Source organism: Peromyscus leucopus, chromosome 8b (assembly GCF_004664715.2).
Source record: "Peromyscus leucopus breed LL Stock chromosome 8b, UCI_PerLeu_2.1, whole genome shotgun sequence".
Taxonomy (NCBI): domain Eukaryota; kingdom Metazoa; phylum Chordata; class Mammalia; order Rodentia; family Cricetidae; genus Peromyscus; species Peromyscus leucopus.
The window spans coordinates 82,282,495-82,298,213 of record NC_051086.1 but is presented as its reverse complement, the minus strand read 5'-3'; the positions used below and the strand labels follow the sequence as shown (position 1 = coordinate 82,298,213).

Genomic DNA, 15,719 nt, shown 5'->3' with positions numbered 1-15,719 from the left:
TTTTTTAACACTTTTTTCCTGCTGTTCTACTTAGGGGTATTTTAATGCGACAATTGGAAGATGCCAGGATATCTTAATACTCACAGAAAAAAGACAGATTTCCTTTCGTGTTTTAACTTCAAGAAGCGAAGCCTGGCGACTGCACAGAGCTGCTGCCACCAGAGTGCCATGCCCCCTTTCCTATTGCTCGCCGCATTGAGTAAAGAGACAAGTTGTTCCATTTCAGCAAGCCTCCCTGTGCCCCTTGTTCCTGCAGCTTCTGATACATTGACATCTATGAAACAAAAGCAAGCAATCTCTAATAAGTGATTAAATTTTTCTCTGAAAGCATTTTTTAATCCAGATATTTAAAAAATTCTCTTGTGGGAAAACAGAATTCCAAGATAAAACAAAAATATGTCAATACAACCTTGACAGTTGAAACTATTTCAAATGATGTTTCTTTAAAAGAGAGCTGTGAAATATAACAGCATAGGGAATGTCCACATGCTAATGCATATGATAGCAGAGCTGACCTAAAAGAATGTAAAACAGTATTTTTTCCATTTATATATTAAGGCACAGAGCAGAGAAAAGTATAAGTTGCTTAAGGAGAATCTCATGGGGAGATACTTGTGGAGGGCACAAAGCAGCTTGCTGGGTAAAGAAAACATTCTAAAGGTTGCTTTACATGAGTGTTACAGAGCAGCTGATGCTGAACTCCTCAATAGGAAAAACAGCAGATGAACAGCTCATGTTATATAAATTACAATTCATTAACTAGATAATAACATTGACCCATAAACTCAACAGTTTCCCTAACAAACTATGACAATAATAAGAGAACCCTCAAGAGTCTTTTTGGGTTTTGTTTTTGTTACAAGGTCAATTTATACAAGTTAAATGTATTTGTGTGTACTGAAATATTAGAAATAGATTTTAAATTTTGTGGGTCTTTTTGAAAAGGGACCTCACTTTGTAATACAGGTCAGCCTTGAGCTCATGATGTTCCTGCCTCAGTCTCCCAAGAGCTATGATTATAGATGGGTACCACTATACCCAGCTAGAAGTGCTTTGTGAACAAACTTATTGACTCCCCAATGACACACATCCCTCTTTGAACAAATTACTGGAACTAGAGGGTGTTACAAAAGAAAATGAAAAGTAGATATGAGTAACTACCATTAGGCTATCACCACTGAAGCCAAGACCAGGCAATACCAATGGCTTCTGACAAGAAGACAAAGTAGTATTCTTATTACTTGCTTCTTTTCCTGTCTGCCCACAAGAAACTCAGCAAAAAGAGAGACCATGAATGTTGGAGTAACCGACTCAAGTACTCCTGAAGGCAGGTAGCACTGGAATGTACTTTATTCCTAGAGGAACTCAAAACCATGTTGAACCCAGACATCTGTGAAAAGATGGGTAAGAAATAGCCTCAAGAATTAGGAGTTCTCACTAGAGAAGCAGCCTCTCTTTCCTTTACCTTGTTGGCTCCAACTTGTTTTCTATGAAACCAAGGGTGGATTTTCATTAATAAAATCAAAGGAAAGTTATCTTCAAAAATTATTCCTTTTCCTCAAACTACATCTGTTATTGATCTTACTGTTGAATGTCTTAAGCTTCCTGTTTTAGAAAAGTATTCCTATTGGAACTGCAGAGATGGCTTGATGGTTAAAACTGCTCTTCCAGAGGTTCTGAATTTGGTTTCCAGCATCCATGTTGGCAACTCAGAACTGCCTAAAACTCCAGCTTCAGGGGATCCAATGACTCTGGCCTCCACGGACACACACGGACACACACACACACACACACACACACACACACACACACACACACACATCTAAAAATGAAATAAATCTTTTTAAAAAGTAATTTATTCCTATGTATCAAGTAATATAAGTAACACATGTCCAAAGTTTAAATGGATCATTTTTTAAAAATAAAAGTCTCCAAGAAAGCATTTTGATGGACACAGGATAGAGAATAAACACTTGGTCAGGTCTTGTCAGACATCCCAGGTGAGGCGCATCTGTGGTAGAGATGGCAACAGATGGCGATGGATTTCCTCATTTCTATAGAACTTCAAAGAGCAACAACAACAACTGTCATGACTGTTGAAATGTACCATTTTCAAAATGGACATATCATGATGGCTTTCTTTCTTTTTACCTACCCGACTGGTCAATTGTTGATTTTCCTTCTAGTTTCAGGAACACCTCATTCAGTGTTGTTATAGAAACACCATAGTTCTCAATTCCCAGGTCTGGGCATCTCTCAAGATCTCTGTAAAGATCTAATAAACAATTTTTAAAATGTAGTCATCAGAGAAATGCAAATGAAAACTGCTTTGGCATTCTATCTCATCCCAGTCTGAAAGGAGATCATCAAAATCCACAAATAACAACAAATGCTGGAGAGGATGCAGGGAATGTTGCATTCCTATTCACTGTTGATGAGAGTATAACTTGGTTCAACAACTATGGAAATCAATGTGAAGATTTCTCAGAAAGCTAAACAAACAAACAAACAAAACAAAAAACAACAAAAAACCAACCAAACCAACCAACAAAGAAACAAACAAAACACAACTACCATGTGACCCAGCTATACCACTATTGAGCACATACCCAAAGGCTTGTATATCCTATTACAGAGATGTCTGCACATCAATGCTCATTGCTACTCTTTTCACAATAGATAGGAGTGGAATAAGCCTAGATGTCCATGAATAGACAATGAAAATGTGGTACATGCACACAATGGAATTTTTTCTATTCAGCCATAAAGAAAAATAAAATTAAGAAAATGGATGGAACTAGACCTGGAGAGATGACAGAGAGCAAATGCACTTGCTACCAAGCCAGGTGACCTTATTTTACTTCCTGGAACCCATAAGGGGAGAATCCTCTCACAAGTTGTCCTCTGACCACATTCAAATTGTAGCGTTCATGCATCCCTCTCCAAAAACACATTAAACAGATAAAATATGTGTGGGAGGGAGCCTCAGAGAAGGCTCTTTTTGTGGTAGGTGATGCTTAATGCAGAGACTTACACAGCACTTATCAAAGTTCTGAGAATGAGTTTGTTGGCAAGCTCAGTCCTAAATGCAGGCGTCTATCTCTATCACTCCCTCCAAGGCCCAGAGAGCACCAGAAGAGAGGAAGCAGAAGGAATGTGAGAGCTGGAGGATGGGAGGAGAGCCATGAAATTGTCTTCTGGATATGGCATGGCTATTGCAATCATGAACACACAGCATCTCTGACTACCTGCTCTAGACCTGTACAAGACTGGACCCTTCAACACTGATTCATGGATGGAAAGATGCTCATGAGACCTCACCTTTCCCTGAAGTGTTATTGGCAGTTAATGGTGGCTGGCTGAGGGACTGCCACAGTCTTCAGTGGTTAGTAAGCACTGATTACCAGGTTTCACTCTACTTGAAGTTCTGTTGTTTTCTAGATTATGTCTTTTTAAGTGGAATGATTATTGTTCAGTTAACACGTCCTCATGTTTCTAATGTATACTTATATTTTCCTAACAAAGTATATATTTGAGTTTCCTTGCTTAGTAATTTATCTGCCTGTGGTAGTTTGAATGAGAATGGCCCCCATAGGTGCATATATTTGGAACATTTAGTCACAAGTTTTGAGACTGTTTGAGAAGGGTTAGGAGGTGTATCCTTGTTGGAATAAGTATGTACTTGTTGGAGGAAGTGTGACATTGGAGGGGGACTTTGAGGTTTCAAAAGCCCATACCAGGCCCAGGCTCTTTCTTTGTCTATTGCCTTTGGATCAGGATGTAAAGCTCTCAGTTAATGATCCAGCGCCATGCCAGCCTACCACCACACTCCCCACAAATATGGTCACAGATTAACCCTCTGAAACTGTAAAAAATCTCCAAATTAAATTTTTCTTTTATAAAAGTTTCCATGGTCATGGTATCCCTTCACACACTAGAACAGTGACTGAGACCCTGCCTTTGTTAAATATATATATATATATATATATATATATATATATATATATATATATATATATAGCAATTCTTTCTGGTCTTGTTCACTTAACATGGGCTCTCATAGTTCCTAATGATCTTGGGCAAACACCCTGAAAACCAAACATAATTATTCTATTTCATGCACTGTCCTGACACCAAGGATATTTTCTAAAGTCATGACCCCCCAAAACAAACAAACAAACAAACAAATAAAATAACCACATAATGGGACTTTTAGCCAATGAGTGAAGCCAAAAGTTTTAAGTCACTATGTTCAATGCAGATTAATGAGCCCTAGCATATTGCTATAATACATCAAGGATATTGAAAGACTATGAAAAGCAAACAAGAGACTTACTTAAAAATCAATTGGCATTATGATACAATCTCTGCAGCGTTTTCTTTCTGAATATTTATGAAACAGTCCACATGTCACACACTAACTGTGCAATCATCTTTAACTCTGCTGGCCATCAGCCCTTATCATTATGACTCAGGTGCTTCTTCCTCATACACTCACGCACATATTCCTTGAAGGTTTTGATAAACTCCCATTGTTTTATTGTCTCTTATTTGCTTTGTTCTTTTATTTTTCTTACCCATGGCAAGTTGTGCTTTATCCTCTACTGTTTGGTAAGAGACATCCAACTCAGTTTTCAGAATGAAGCAACAATAAGAGTCATTTTATCCGGTATTAACGAGACACTGCTACTGTGAACCTGTATTTAGCACCACCATTGTGAGGAGTTCAGGAAATGGGGAAAAGCTCCTAGTATTTGAAACTATGACCAAAGGATTTAACACACCCTCACTTCTGAGGAGACGGGGTTGGAGGCAGAACTCACCTTTGCAACAGCGACTTCTGCTAAGTAACTTCACTCTCTCTGCTTCTGTTTCCTGTGTCTAAAGTGTGACAGTCATTGCATCAAGCTTTTATTATTATTAAGAGAGCTCTGAATGATGCATCACCCCAAACACTTAATATTATACTTCATGCATATCAACCTGATGCTCCATGATATTCACTATTATTGTAGATTCCATTTTATAGCTCATGGATAATGAATTACCTGGAAATTTATTTGTTCTTTCAAGGGGTAATATGTAGTTCAGTTTTCCTTCACTTTTTGCTGATAATTTGCATTCAGGGATGTGTTGTTTGACAAGCGATGTTATTCTCTCATGCACACATGTTTCATTCAGCTGCAAGCTATTATTTAAAAAGTGGAATATGTTGTTTCAAGTAGTCCCCAACATCCAAAAATAACCAGAAAAGAGCACTTATAAATTCATTGTAAAAAAAAAAAAAAAAAAAACAAGTTGTGCAAACTTAAAATAAAGAGGTAAGTCAGTTAATGCAAATACATACAAACTAACTAGGGTTTTAGTTAAGAGACAATATTACTACTCTAGGTTAGTGATATTAAGGATGTTAAGTAGAATCTTGTTGGGGTTGAGAAAGTTGTTGGACTTTAGAGTAATCAAATAGTGTAGACATTTAGCTACATCTCTACTATACTTTCTCATATTTCCTCTACAATATGGCAGGCATCTTATATTCTAACCTTGCCCTCTCTTCCACAATTTACTTCTTCCTACATATACACGCACACACACACATGATGTATACATGCACACTTATACACATATGAAGTTTATTTTAAAATATATTTTCATTACTTCTTTGAAAATTTCAGACATGTATACTATGTATGCTGATTGTATTCACCCCTGCTCATTCCTCTGACTCCTTGCATATCCCTGTGCCCCTCTCCTCCTGCAAAGATTGCATCCAGCACCACCTTTTGCTCTAGCCCAGTTCCCATCTCCCTTCACCCTCCCCTAGAAGACCTACCTTAGGTGATAACCAATCCCCCACTTCTTCTTCAGGAACAGAGATGAACCCACACACTTCAGCTTCCCCTTGGAGATGAACACTTTCCTGTCTGAAGAGGAAGAAGCAAAGAAGGGAGATATCATTCATTTTAGAAAAATATGAAGTATAGCGAACTGCACAGAAGTTTGTACAACTTTAAAAGTCAGATGCCATTAAATTAGAAAAGCCCGCCATCATCTCTGATGATTATGTAGATTATTTATTTATATTATTTATTTATGTGTCAAACACCTGAACAGAATGAATTACATGGAAATTTATGATACAGATAAACATTAACGTGTGTTTTAGCTGGTTGTGCACAAACATTTCAAGTTGATTTATTCAATTATGAAATTCAACTGAATGGCATTTATCTTGCAATTAGTGAGCTTCCTAAGCAGGCCATGCTCTGTGTCATCATAATGCTGTAGAACACGAAGGGATACAGACACCTCAAACTTTTGTCAGAAAGACCTGGGTCATAGCATCCAGCAACATAAAAACACCAAGAAAATAATTCAAGATTTCCAGACCTAAGTCCTCATCGTGATGCTTAAGGAAGTCAGCAATTACCAGCCAGGATGTCAGCCTCATCCATGAACTGAGTGCTGAAGAGGACCACGCGATCTGCTTTGCGTTCCTTCAGGACATTCCACACCCGGTGCCTTGAGAAGGGATCCAGCCCAGCAGTGGGCTCATCCAGTAGGAAAATCTGGGGGAGGGATCCAATGAAAGAATTTCCACTGACTATGGGAGCAGGCAGAACAGAGACTAGTTATGTATATAGTTCACTATAGCACCCACTGCTTTACCATAGGACCTCCATCACAGTGCCTTTGTGGAAGAGAAGGTCGTTTCCAAATTGATTTTTGAATTTATCTATTAATCTCCTCTGACTTACCTGAGGGTCTCCTAAAAGGGCAATTCCAAAAGTCAGTTTTCTCTTCTGTCCACCACTTAGGTTTTGAGCAAGGATATCCTGAATATTCCTCATTTCCAATTCCATCAAAACTCTTTGTATCTACACAAACACACACAAAGATACATTTAAGCCACAAGAATGCTTTTTGAAACTTTTAACACTATACAATGAAGTAATGGTTTGCAAAAAGAAATGATATCTGCTTGGGCTTCATATGACTCCATGTTTACTTGATACATGACTTGAGGGAATTATCTACCTCTTCATGATTTAATTCCATTTGAAGATGAAGAAAATCAAATTACTGCTGTGGGATTGTCTGTATGTCAAATTGCTTTGATTGGTCAATAAATAAAACAATGATTGGCCAGTGGCCAGGCAGGAAGTATAGGCAGAACTAACAGAGAGGAGAATTGAGAGAACAGGAAGGTGGGAGGAGACACTGCCAGCCGCTGCCATGACAAGCAGCATGTGAAGACGCCGGTAAGCCACGAGCCACATGGCAAGGTATAGATTTATAGAAATGGATTAATTTAAGCTATAAGAACAGTTAGCAAGAAGCCTGCCACGGCCATACAGTTTGTAAGCAATATAAGTCTCTGTGTGTACTTGGTTGGGTCTGAGCAGCTGTGGGACTGGTGGGTGACAGAGATTTGTCCTGACTGTGGGCAAAGCAGGAAAACTCTAGCTACAAATTACCTATCTCAGACTTTTTAAGATTAAAGGGATCTAAGACGGTATCACAGGTTACACGTGTTTGTTATTCCTATATTTTTGCAGCCAACCTTAATACATTGATTTGTATGTAGGTAATTTAATGCAACCAAAATCAAAATGAAGTGAATTAAACATTTTAAAAACATTTGGAATTTTCATGTTAGTCTTCGCATATCATGTACCTCATTGTCCACTTCATGTGCTTGAATCCCTTTTATTTTAGCAAATAGCCTGAGATTTTCCCTTACAGTGAGGAAATCAAATTGTACATTACACTGTGGACAAATTCCAGTGAGCTTGATGATATTTTCCAAGTCAGTCATTTCTGAGAGTTTGTTATCATAGATAGTGACGCACCCTATAAATAGGGGGTTCAAAAAACATTAGCAAGATAAAATAGCACCTTTAACCTACAGTAACTTAAAAAACTTTACAAAATAAAATTAGATGTGTGATTTTATACTATTCCTGTGGTCTATCTATTCCAAATTTCATTTTAGTATCCTATCTCACCTGTATTTGAGAATATGGTACATCCTACATTTTACCACCAAGAAATGAAGTCAATTCCTCTAAACCTCTTAGCTATGTGTGTAACTTGCTTGGAGCAGTGAAATGTGAGTTAATAATCGTGAAAGAGAACATGAGACTGCTGTATCACATTGGCATTGATTCCTTTGCTGCTCAAAATCCTTAGAACCTCAGCCCTAAAAATTTTCCAGAGATGAGAGAGACAGAAACAGAGAGAAAGAGACAGAGAGAGACAACTAGAGAGAGACACCAAGACAGGGGAGACAGACAGACACATACACAGGCAGAGACACACACAGATAGAGAGAAAGCGAGAGACAGAGATAAAGAGACAGAATAAGGCTAAAATATCAGATTATAGGTAAAACCATCCTAGGTCATAAGTTACAGTCAAACAGTGAGATTAAGAGACCTTTCCAGTTAACCTATCTAATTAGATAAATATACATGATTGATATTTTTAAAGTTGCTGAATTTTGAGAGTACTTTATCTATACATAAGAATGTGATCAATATCTATTGAAACAATGTGAATTCTATAAAAATTTGAATATTCCTAAAATACTAAAATTCTGTAAGTTAATATCATATACATTTTATAAAAATATATATATTAAATGTCAATTTCTGTGAGTTTAATTATCTCTGTCTTTACCTAATGCTCAGATGTGTAACAAAAGCACAGATGATCCACTTGTGAACCTTGAGGGAAGTCTCTTACCTTTGGTGGGAACACACAGCCCACTAAGGACATTTAACAGTGTTGATTTCCCAGCTCCACTGTGACCAAGGATTACAGTGATCTGACCTTTAAATATGTCCAATGCCAGATCTGGGAGGGGAACAGCATGAAGGTTTAAAATCACAAATGTAGGTTTAGTGCAGGGCTCGTATCGTGCCTATGTATTTGTAGTATGCAGCTAAAACTTATAAAAGAATATATTCATTCATTTGTTAAATTAAAATTAATGCTCTATTTTTCACTTTCAAAAATGTCAAAGTATGCAGTTTTAGTGGAATGGAAACTGTTTTGCCTGAATAGGTTCAACATCACCTTGGCACATTATAGCCATTTGATAATTTCTTAAATTTAAAACAAATCAATAATGTTATTATGCAATTAAAAGTCCTATGAACCAAATAAAAAAATTGCTTCCTCCCTTCACAAGTGTACATACAATATTGAAGAAGGTCATCTGATTGCCATACTGAACTAAAAGTGGTAGACAAAAGTGTTACTAAGTTTCCTACTAGTATACATCTTTCATGTGATTACAAAATTACCCAGCACGACAACATTAGTTCAGTTACGAGGGGAGCAAAACAATAACGACATAAGACTCAATACCTATTTACAGAGTCTAGAACTATCACAGAGAGAAAGTGAACTGACTAAAAGTTAAGATTTTCTGTATCTTAATTACTTACCTTTCAAAGCCTCTGTACGCTTAGACTTTTCTATGTATTCTTTTGTAAGACTTCTGATTCTGGAGAAGAGAGCAAGAAGTAAATTGTTTAAAAGGCAGTGTTCTTCTTTATTATCTAGCTCTGGGTTTGGTTGAAAAATCTGGGTAAATTTGGGGTGCAAGAGTATGAGGGGGAGCGTGTGAGCTTCATTTAGCTGTAACGAGACAGCAATGGTACTTAACTAATGTTTGAAAACTTGACAGGTGCCTGAGCTCCCTTGGAAGAAAGGTTGCTTCTTTCGGTGTGTTGTTCTTGACCATGAGCTTTAGTCCTGACCTGAATCATGTGTAGTGATGAGGAAGCTCGGTAAGGATACAACATAGACAGCTAACACAAGGCTGAGCAGGGAACAGAACGACATACAAATGTTAGAGGTGACATCTTCGTGAAGCCCAGAATTTCTTCAGGTCAGTCAGGCAGTAGAGAATGACAAGAAGAAGGAATGTCATGAACAATATCCGAAGCTACTAGCTATCGTTGTACTTTAACTGTTTAGTAACTGACAAATATAATTATCCCCTATAACTACTTTCCTGCTTTGAAAGGAATACTAACAGTACATGTATTGCAGTTAGTTTGAAGACTAACAAAGTGTTTCATGTTGTATGCTGAGAAAGTGGTCCATGAAAAGTATTGGATGCTATTGATTCTATAATGAAGATTATGGTTACTAAGAGGGGTGTGAAGGATCATAATTTAAGTACTGTGAAATACTAAATTTTTTATGTTGCAATTCAGAAACCACTGCAGTTCTAGAAATGTAGGCATATTATCTATCTCGTTGTATTCTATCAAGTAACTGTACATTTGTTTTATGTCACCAACTGTCTTTTCTCATGCAACTCAGGGTTCATGTATGTTGCTTAAAATAGATTTCTCACAGCTGCTTCTTGCAGTAGATGGTAATTAACACACAAACAACAAGGCATCGTGCAGACAATGAGAGACTTTGAATCACTCAGCCCCTCAGGAGATGTCTTTATCAAACATTTCCCCTCAAGCAGGGCTCAGAAAGGATGTAGAAAGATTTTAAGAGCCAGACATGGTGGATGACTCCAAGGGAACAGCATCTTTAAGGCACAGCAGGGATGATACACATATGAACTCACAGTGACAGCATGTACAAGCCCTGCACAGATTCAAACCAGACGAAATCCCAGCATGAAGAAGTGGACATGGGGCCCCATTCCAATCAAGAAGCTGTTTGCAACTGATACCTCCTGGGAAATGGAGAGTCATTTTTCCTCTCATGGAGTGCCACTGGGTATCTCATCCATACTCCAGGTGAGGCCCCAGGCCCTGTAATAGTTGGCCAACACAAAATGAACTCCATGGGTTTTTTTTTTTTTTCAGGGAGGGGACATTTTGTTTTGTTTTGGCATTTTTTGTCTTATTGACTTTGTTTGTTTGATTTGTTTTTCTTTTGTGGGGTTGAGAAAGAGAAAGAACATGGATCATGAAGTTGGGTGGGTAGAGTGATAGGGAGGAAAGCAGTCATGTGTTAGGAATTGAAAGTTATGGCTAGAAGTTAGAAAATACCAACACCTGTCCCCCAGGCCCAGGGAACGGAGCAGGAGACAGAAGGAACGTACAAGCTGGAGGATGGGAAGAGTGCTGGCAAACCATCCACGGCTGTCACTCAGGAACTCAGGTAGCTGTGGCTGTCTGCACAAGACCAAACCACTCAAAATTCCACTGTGCAAGGAGGGTGGGCCGGGCGGTGGTGGCGCACGCCTTTAATCCCAGCACTCAGGAGGCAGAGCCAGGTGGATCTCCATGAGTTCGAGGCCAGCCTGGTCTACAAAGCAAGCTCCAGGACAGGCTCCAAAGATACACAGAGAAACCCTGTCTCGAGAAAAAAAAAAAAGAAAGAAAGAAAGGAGGATGGACTTACGAGACACCCCTACTTGAGGGCTATTGGCAGAGAGCCATTTTTCTTTGGGTGTGTGATCACTGACAGGTTGGTTGCCCATATTTCAGTGGATATTCTCACTATATATATATATGTGTGTGTGTGTGTGTGTGTATGTGTGTGTGTGTGTGTGCAAATGGACAGTACTCACTGGATTCAATGGGATATATATAACATATATTATATATATAATATTTATATATATTAATGAACAGGGCATGAAATTGGGAGGAGGACATGTTAGTAGTGAGCCGTGAGAGTTAGAAGTGGCTAGTGGGATACACAATGGAATGCTACTCAGCAGAGAAAAACAATGACATCATGAGGTTTGCAGGCAAATGGATGGATCTAGAAAAAAATCATCCTGAGTGAGGCAACCCAGACTCAGAAAGACAAACATGGTATGTACTCACTCATAGGAGAATACTAGATGTAAAACAAAGATGACTAGACTGCTACTCACAACTCCAGGGAGGCTACCTGGAAAATAGGACCTCAAGAAAGACAAGGGGATCACCCAATAACAGAGAAATGAATGAGATCTACATGAACAACCTGGATGTGAGTGGGGGTAATGAAGGGCAAGGGTCTAGGGAAAGAGAGCTTGGGGGAGCAGGAGATCCTAGCTGGACCAAGAACAGAGAGGGAGAACAAGGAATAAGAGACCATGGTAAATGAAGACCACATGAGAATAGGAAGAAGCAAAGTGCTAGAGAGGGCCACAGAAATCCACAAAGATACCCCCACAATAGACTACTGGCAATGGTCAAGAGACAGCCCGAAGTGACCTACTCTGGTGATAGAATGGCCAAACACCCTAATTGTCGTGCTAGAAATCCCATCCAATGACTGAGGGAACTGGATGCAGAGATTCACGGCCAGGCCCCAGGTGGAACTCCAGGAGTCCACTTGGTGAGAAAGAGGAGGGTTTATAGGAGTGAGAATTGTTGAGACCAAGGTTGGATAAAGCACAGGGACAAATAGCCAAACGAATGGAAATACATGAACTATGAACCAATGGCTGAGGAGCCCCCAACTGGATCAGACCCTCTGAATAGGTGAGACAGTTGATTAGCTTGATCTGTTTGGGAGGCATCCAGGCAGTGGTACCGGGTCCTGCCCTCAGTGCATGAGCTGGCTGTTTGAAACCTGGGGCTTATGCAGCGATGCTTGGCTCAGTCTGGGAGGAGGGGACTGGACCTTCCTGGACTGAATCTACCAGGTTGAACTCAATCCCCGGGGGAGTCTTTGCCCTGGAGGAGATAGGAATGGGGGGTGGGCTGGGGGGAAGATGAGGGGGCGGGAGGGGGGAGAACAAGGAATCCGTGGCTGATATGTAAAATTAAATTAAATTATAAAATACAAAAAAAGAGCCGGGCGTTGGTGGCGCACGCCTTTAATCCCAGCACTGGGGAGGCAGAGCCAGGCGGATCTCTGTGAGTTCGAGGCCAGCCTGGGCTACCAAGTGAGCTCCAGGAAAGGCGCAAAGCTACACAGAGAAACCCTGTCTCGAAAAACCAAAAAAAAATAAATAAATAAATAAAAAAAGAAGTGACTAGTGGGGTGCTGGATATGATTAAAATACACTGTATATATTCATAAAATTTACAAAAAATAAATAAAAAATATTTAAAGTAAGAGTAGCAAACATAAGGATTTTTGAGGATTTCTTCCTTATTTGAAATAAATGCAACTAGTATCACATGAAACAGGTATTTTATGGTAACCCAGAATGAAGATATGCATGCCTGAAAGGCATACTGAGCTGACTTCCCATTTGTCTCCAGGCCTTTCCAGTTCATTCTTCCCTTTTCCTTTATCTTCTTAGTAGAAACAATGACTGCACAAAGGAAGAACTATTAAGATGAGCAAAGGGAAAACGGCTGGTGTAACTAACAAGGTGGAATCATGAACCCCTGAAGCGAAGGAAAAGAAAAAGGGGGGAGAAGAGAAGCAGTAAGTGACAGGCTGAGAGGAGCTTTGCCGAATTGTCACTGCTGATGTCTTACATTTAAGTTTGGCACTAAAAGAAGCATGCTATAGTTTTTAGAAGCATCAGAATACAGGACAGACAGTCACAGGCAATGCAGATGAGATTAGGTCGGAACCCTGCAAAGGACTCAGTGGAGGGTTTGCAGGGCTTAACTGCATGTCTGGAGCAGGTTTTAGGCTGTGGATGGCATTGCCCATCCTGGCTTTCCTCTGCACCACATGAGATCTCACCTGATGGCTTCTTTCCCATGGAATTCTGTAGACACAGGTTCAAATAAGTCATCAGAAAACTCATAGTCTGTCTCATTGTCAAGGGCTATCTGATCAGCTTGATTTTGTTGTGACCAAAACGAGGATTTCAGAAAAAACAAGGGTGGATGTCGTCGTCCATATTCATCTATTAAACCAGTGTAATTACATATGGGATCAGCCACTGTTCTAAAATCCCCTCTAAATGTGAATACATTTTAATACAAGCAAACAATCTCTTGAGGTGTTTTGACATTGGGACTACTAGAGAAAAATATGAAGATATTAGATTAGCTACATCAATAATGAAAATTTGAGGGAAAATAAAGAGAAAATATAAAGCAAAATGAAAGACATTTCTAATCTTGGGTTATCCAAAATGCAGATCCGAATATATTATATCTATACAGTTACTAAAAGGATGAGGAAATTACTAGTTACATATCCAAATATAGTATGAGTTCACACAGTCAATTAAACAATTACTAACTACTAAATGAATATTTTAAAGGAAGACAACGTAACAAAACAATTATTTGATGGGCCACAAGAAAGAGTGGAAAGGGGCACAGCACATCAATCCAAACAATATGAAGGGCAGGAGAAGCTAAGTACATAATCAAAGTAAGTTCAGTTTATCTGTAAGTTCCTCTCATTGTGTCAACTTGCTTGGTACAAGAAAAATAAAAATAAAAAGATAGCCAGTGAGCTAGCTATGAGATAATCTCAACTGGTCTAATACTCATTCAAAATGGACTCCTAAAAGAACAGAGAATGTAAAGAAAATTAATTTCCCAATTTTTCCCAGAGTTGATGAAATTTATGGTCATTAATTTAAAAAATCTTAAGGAAATCTAAATATGAGCATGTACGTGTGCAAATAAGTGTATATATATACACATACATGAAACAGATTCATTTTAAATTCAGAAGGCTTAAAAGCAACAAAAAGAAAAGATAAAAATCTTAAAAGATGCCAAAAATAAACTGGACATTACAAAGGAAATTAATATAACAGTGAACAGACATTTCCTGTTGGGGACCATGCCAGCCAGAAGATCGTGATGTCTCAAGTCTAAATAACATTAAAAACAGCAGATTTATATTATTGAAATAAAAACAAATCTGCCAGCTTAGAGCTGTACTCTCAGTGTAAACATATCTTTTAAAAATGAAGACAAAATAAAGGCTAGTGTAAACATAAGATAATCAGGTAGAAATACACCAAAACAATATGAAATATTGGTAAGTAAAAATTGGAAAAACACATATTTCAAACTAAATTGAAATTTTTTTTAAAATTGAGTCTTAAGAAAAAATGAATTATATCACATATTGCATAAGGTTTTGGTCAACAACTAAAAGAAAGAACATTAAAATCTATACTTATTTGCAGAGAAGCCATTTGCCTAAGATCCCTCTACCATGAGGGGGCAATGGAGATGTAATAGATTTTTGTCAGCTGAAGTGCTGGGGGGGGGTGCGGAATTCAAAGAATAAGCAACCTTTAGGGATTAAACAATATAGTAACATCTTTCTATAATAAGATTTGGAATGAATTATAGTAATTCTGAGCCGCCTGAAATATGAGTGCACCAGAAATAAAAACTAAAATTTGACTCCCAAACAAGGACTTTGACAATTTAACAATAAAGGCAAAAACTTAACACTAAAGCATAGAAAAAAGTATTGTAAACATTTCTTAAAGAAATTTCTCTAAGTTAGATCAATATTACTTAGAAATGCATTACTCCTTCACTAGAGTATTTTGTTTAATCAGTACTGGAAATAAAACATATAAGCATATATGATATATATCATATAAACACTATACTTACACACATAAACATAACCAAGAATTATATATATTAAATATATATATTAAACCATTCATCTTCTATGTATATACACATTAACAAAGCTGATAAATTGAGTAACTTATTCTTCAGTAAACTTTGGGAAAGTCACCAGAGATAATTATCATGTATGCATGATTTACTCAAAATCAGGAAGATGAACTATTAACTAAAAAGGAAAATCTCTCTGTTGCTGCTTCTCACTGATTTATCTTT

At 38.1% G+C, this 15,719-nt stretch overlaps 1 protein-coding gene across 5 annotated transcripts in view; it reads right to left on the bottom strand.

The window, feature by feature from the left end:
• Nucleotides 1-15,719, bottom strand: part of LOC114690456 (ATP-binding cassette sub-family A member 8-A-like) — a 70,137-nt gene that overhangs the window by 33,789 nt on the left and 20,629 nt on the right. For all 5 annotated transcript variants that reach the window (XM_028865274.2, XM_037201318.1, XM_028865273.2 and 2 more), the window contains 10 exons: nucleotides 13,630-13,795; nucleotides 9,456-9,514; nucleotides 8,749-8,859; nucleotides 7,679-7,854; nucleotides 6,759-6,878; nucleotides 6,431-6,569; nucleotides 5,834-5,924; nucleotides 5,049-5,188; nucleotides 2,156-2,275; nucleotides 85-274 (listed from right to left, as the gene is read on the bottom strand). In XM_028865274.2, the coding sequence (XP_028721107.1) occupies nucleotides 85-274; nucleotides 2,156-2,275; nucleotides 5,049-5,188; nucleotides 5,834-5,924; nucleotides 6,431-6,569; nucleotides 6,759-6,878; nucleotides 7,679-7,854; nucleotides 8,749-8,859; nucleotides 9,456-9,514; nucleotides 13,630-13,795 (1,312 nt within the window). The remainder of the gene's footprint in view (nucleotides 1-84; nucleotides 275-2,155; nucleotides 2,276-5,048; nucleotides 5,189-5,833; nucleotides 5,925-6,430; nucleotides 6,570-6,758; nucleotides 6,879-7,678; nucleotides 7,855-8,748; nucleotides 8,860-9,455; nucleotides 9,515-13,629; nucleotides 13,796-15,719) is intronic.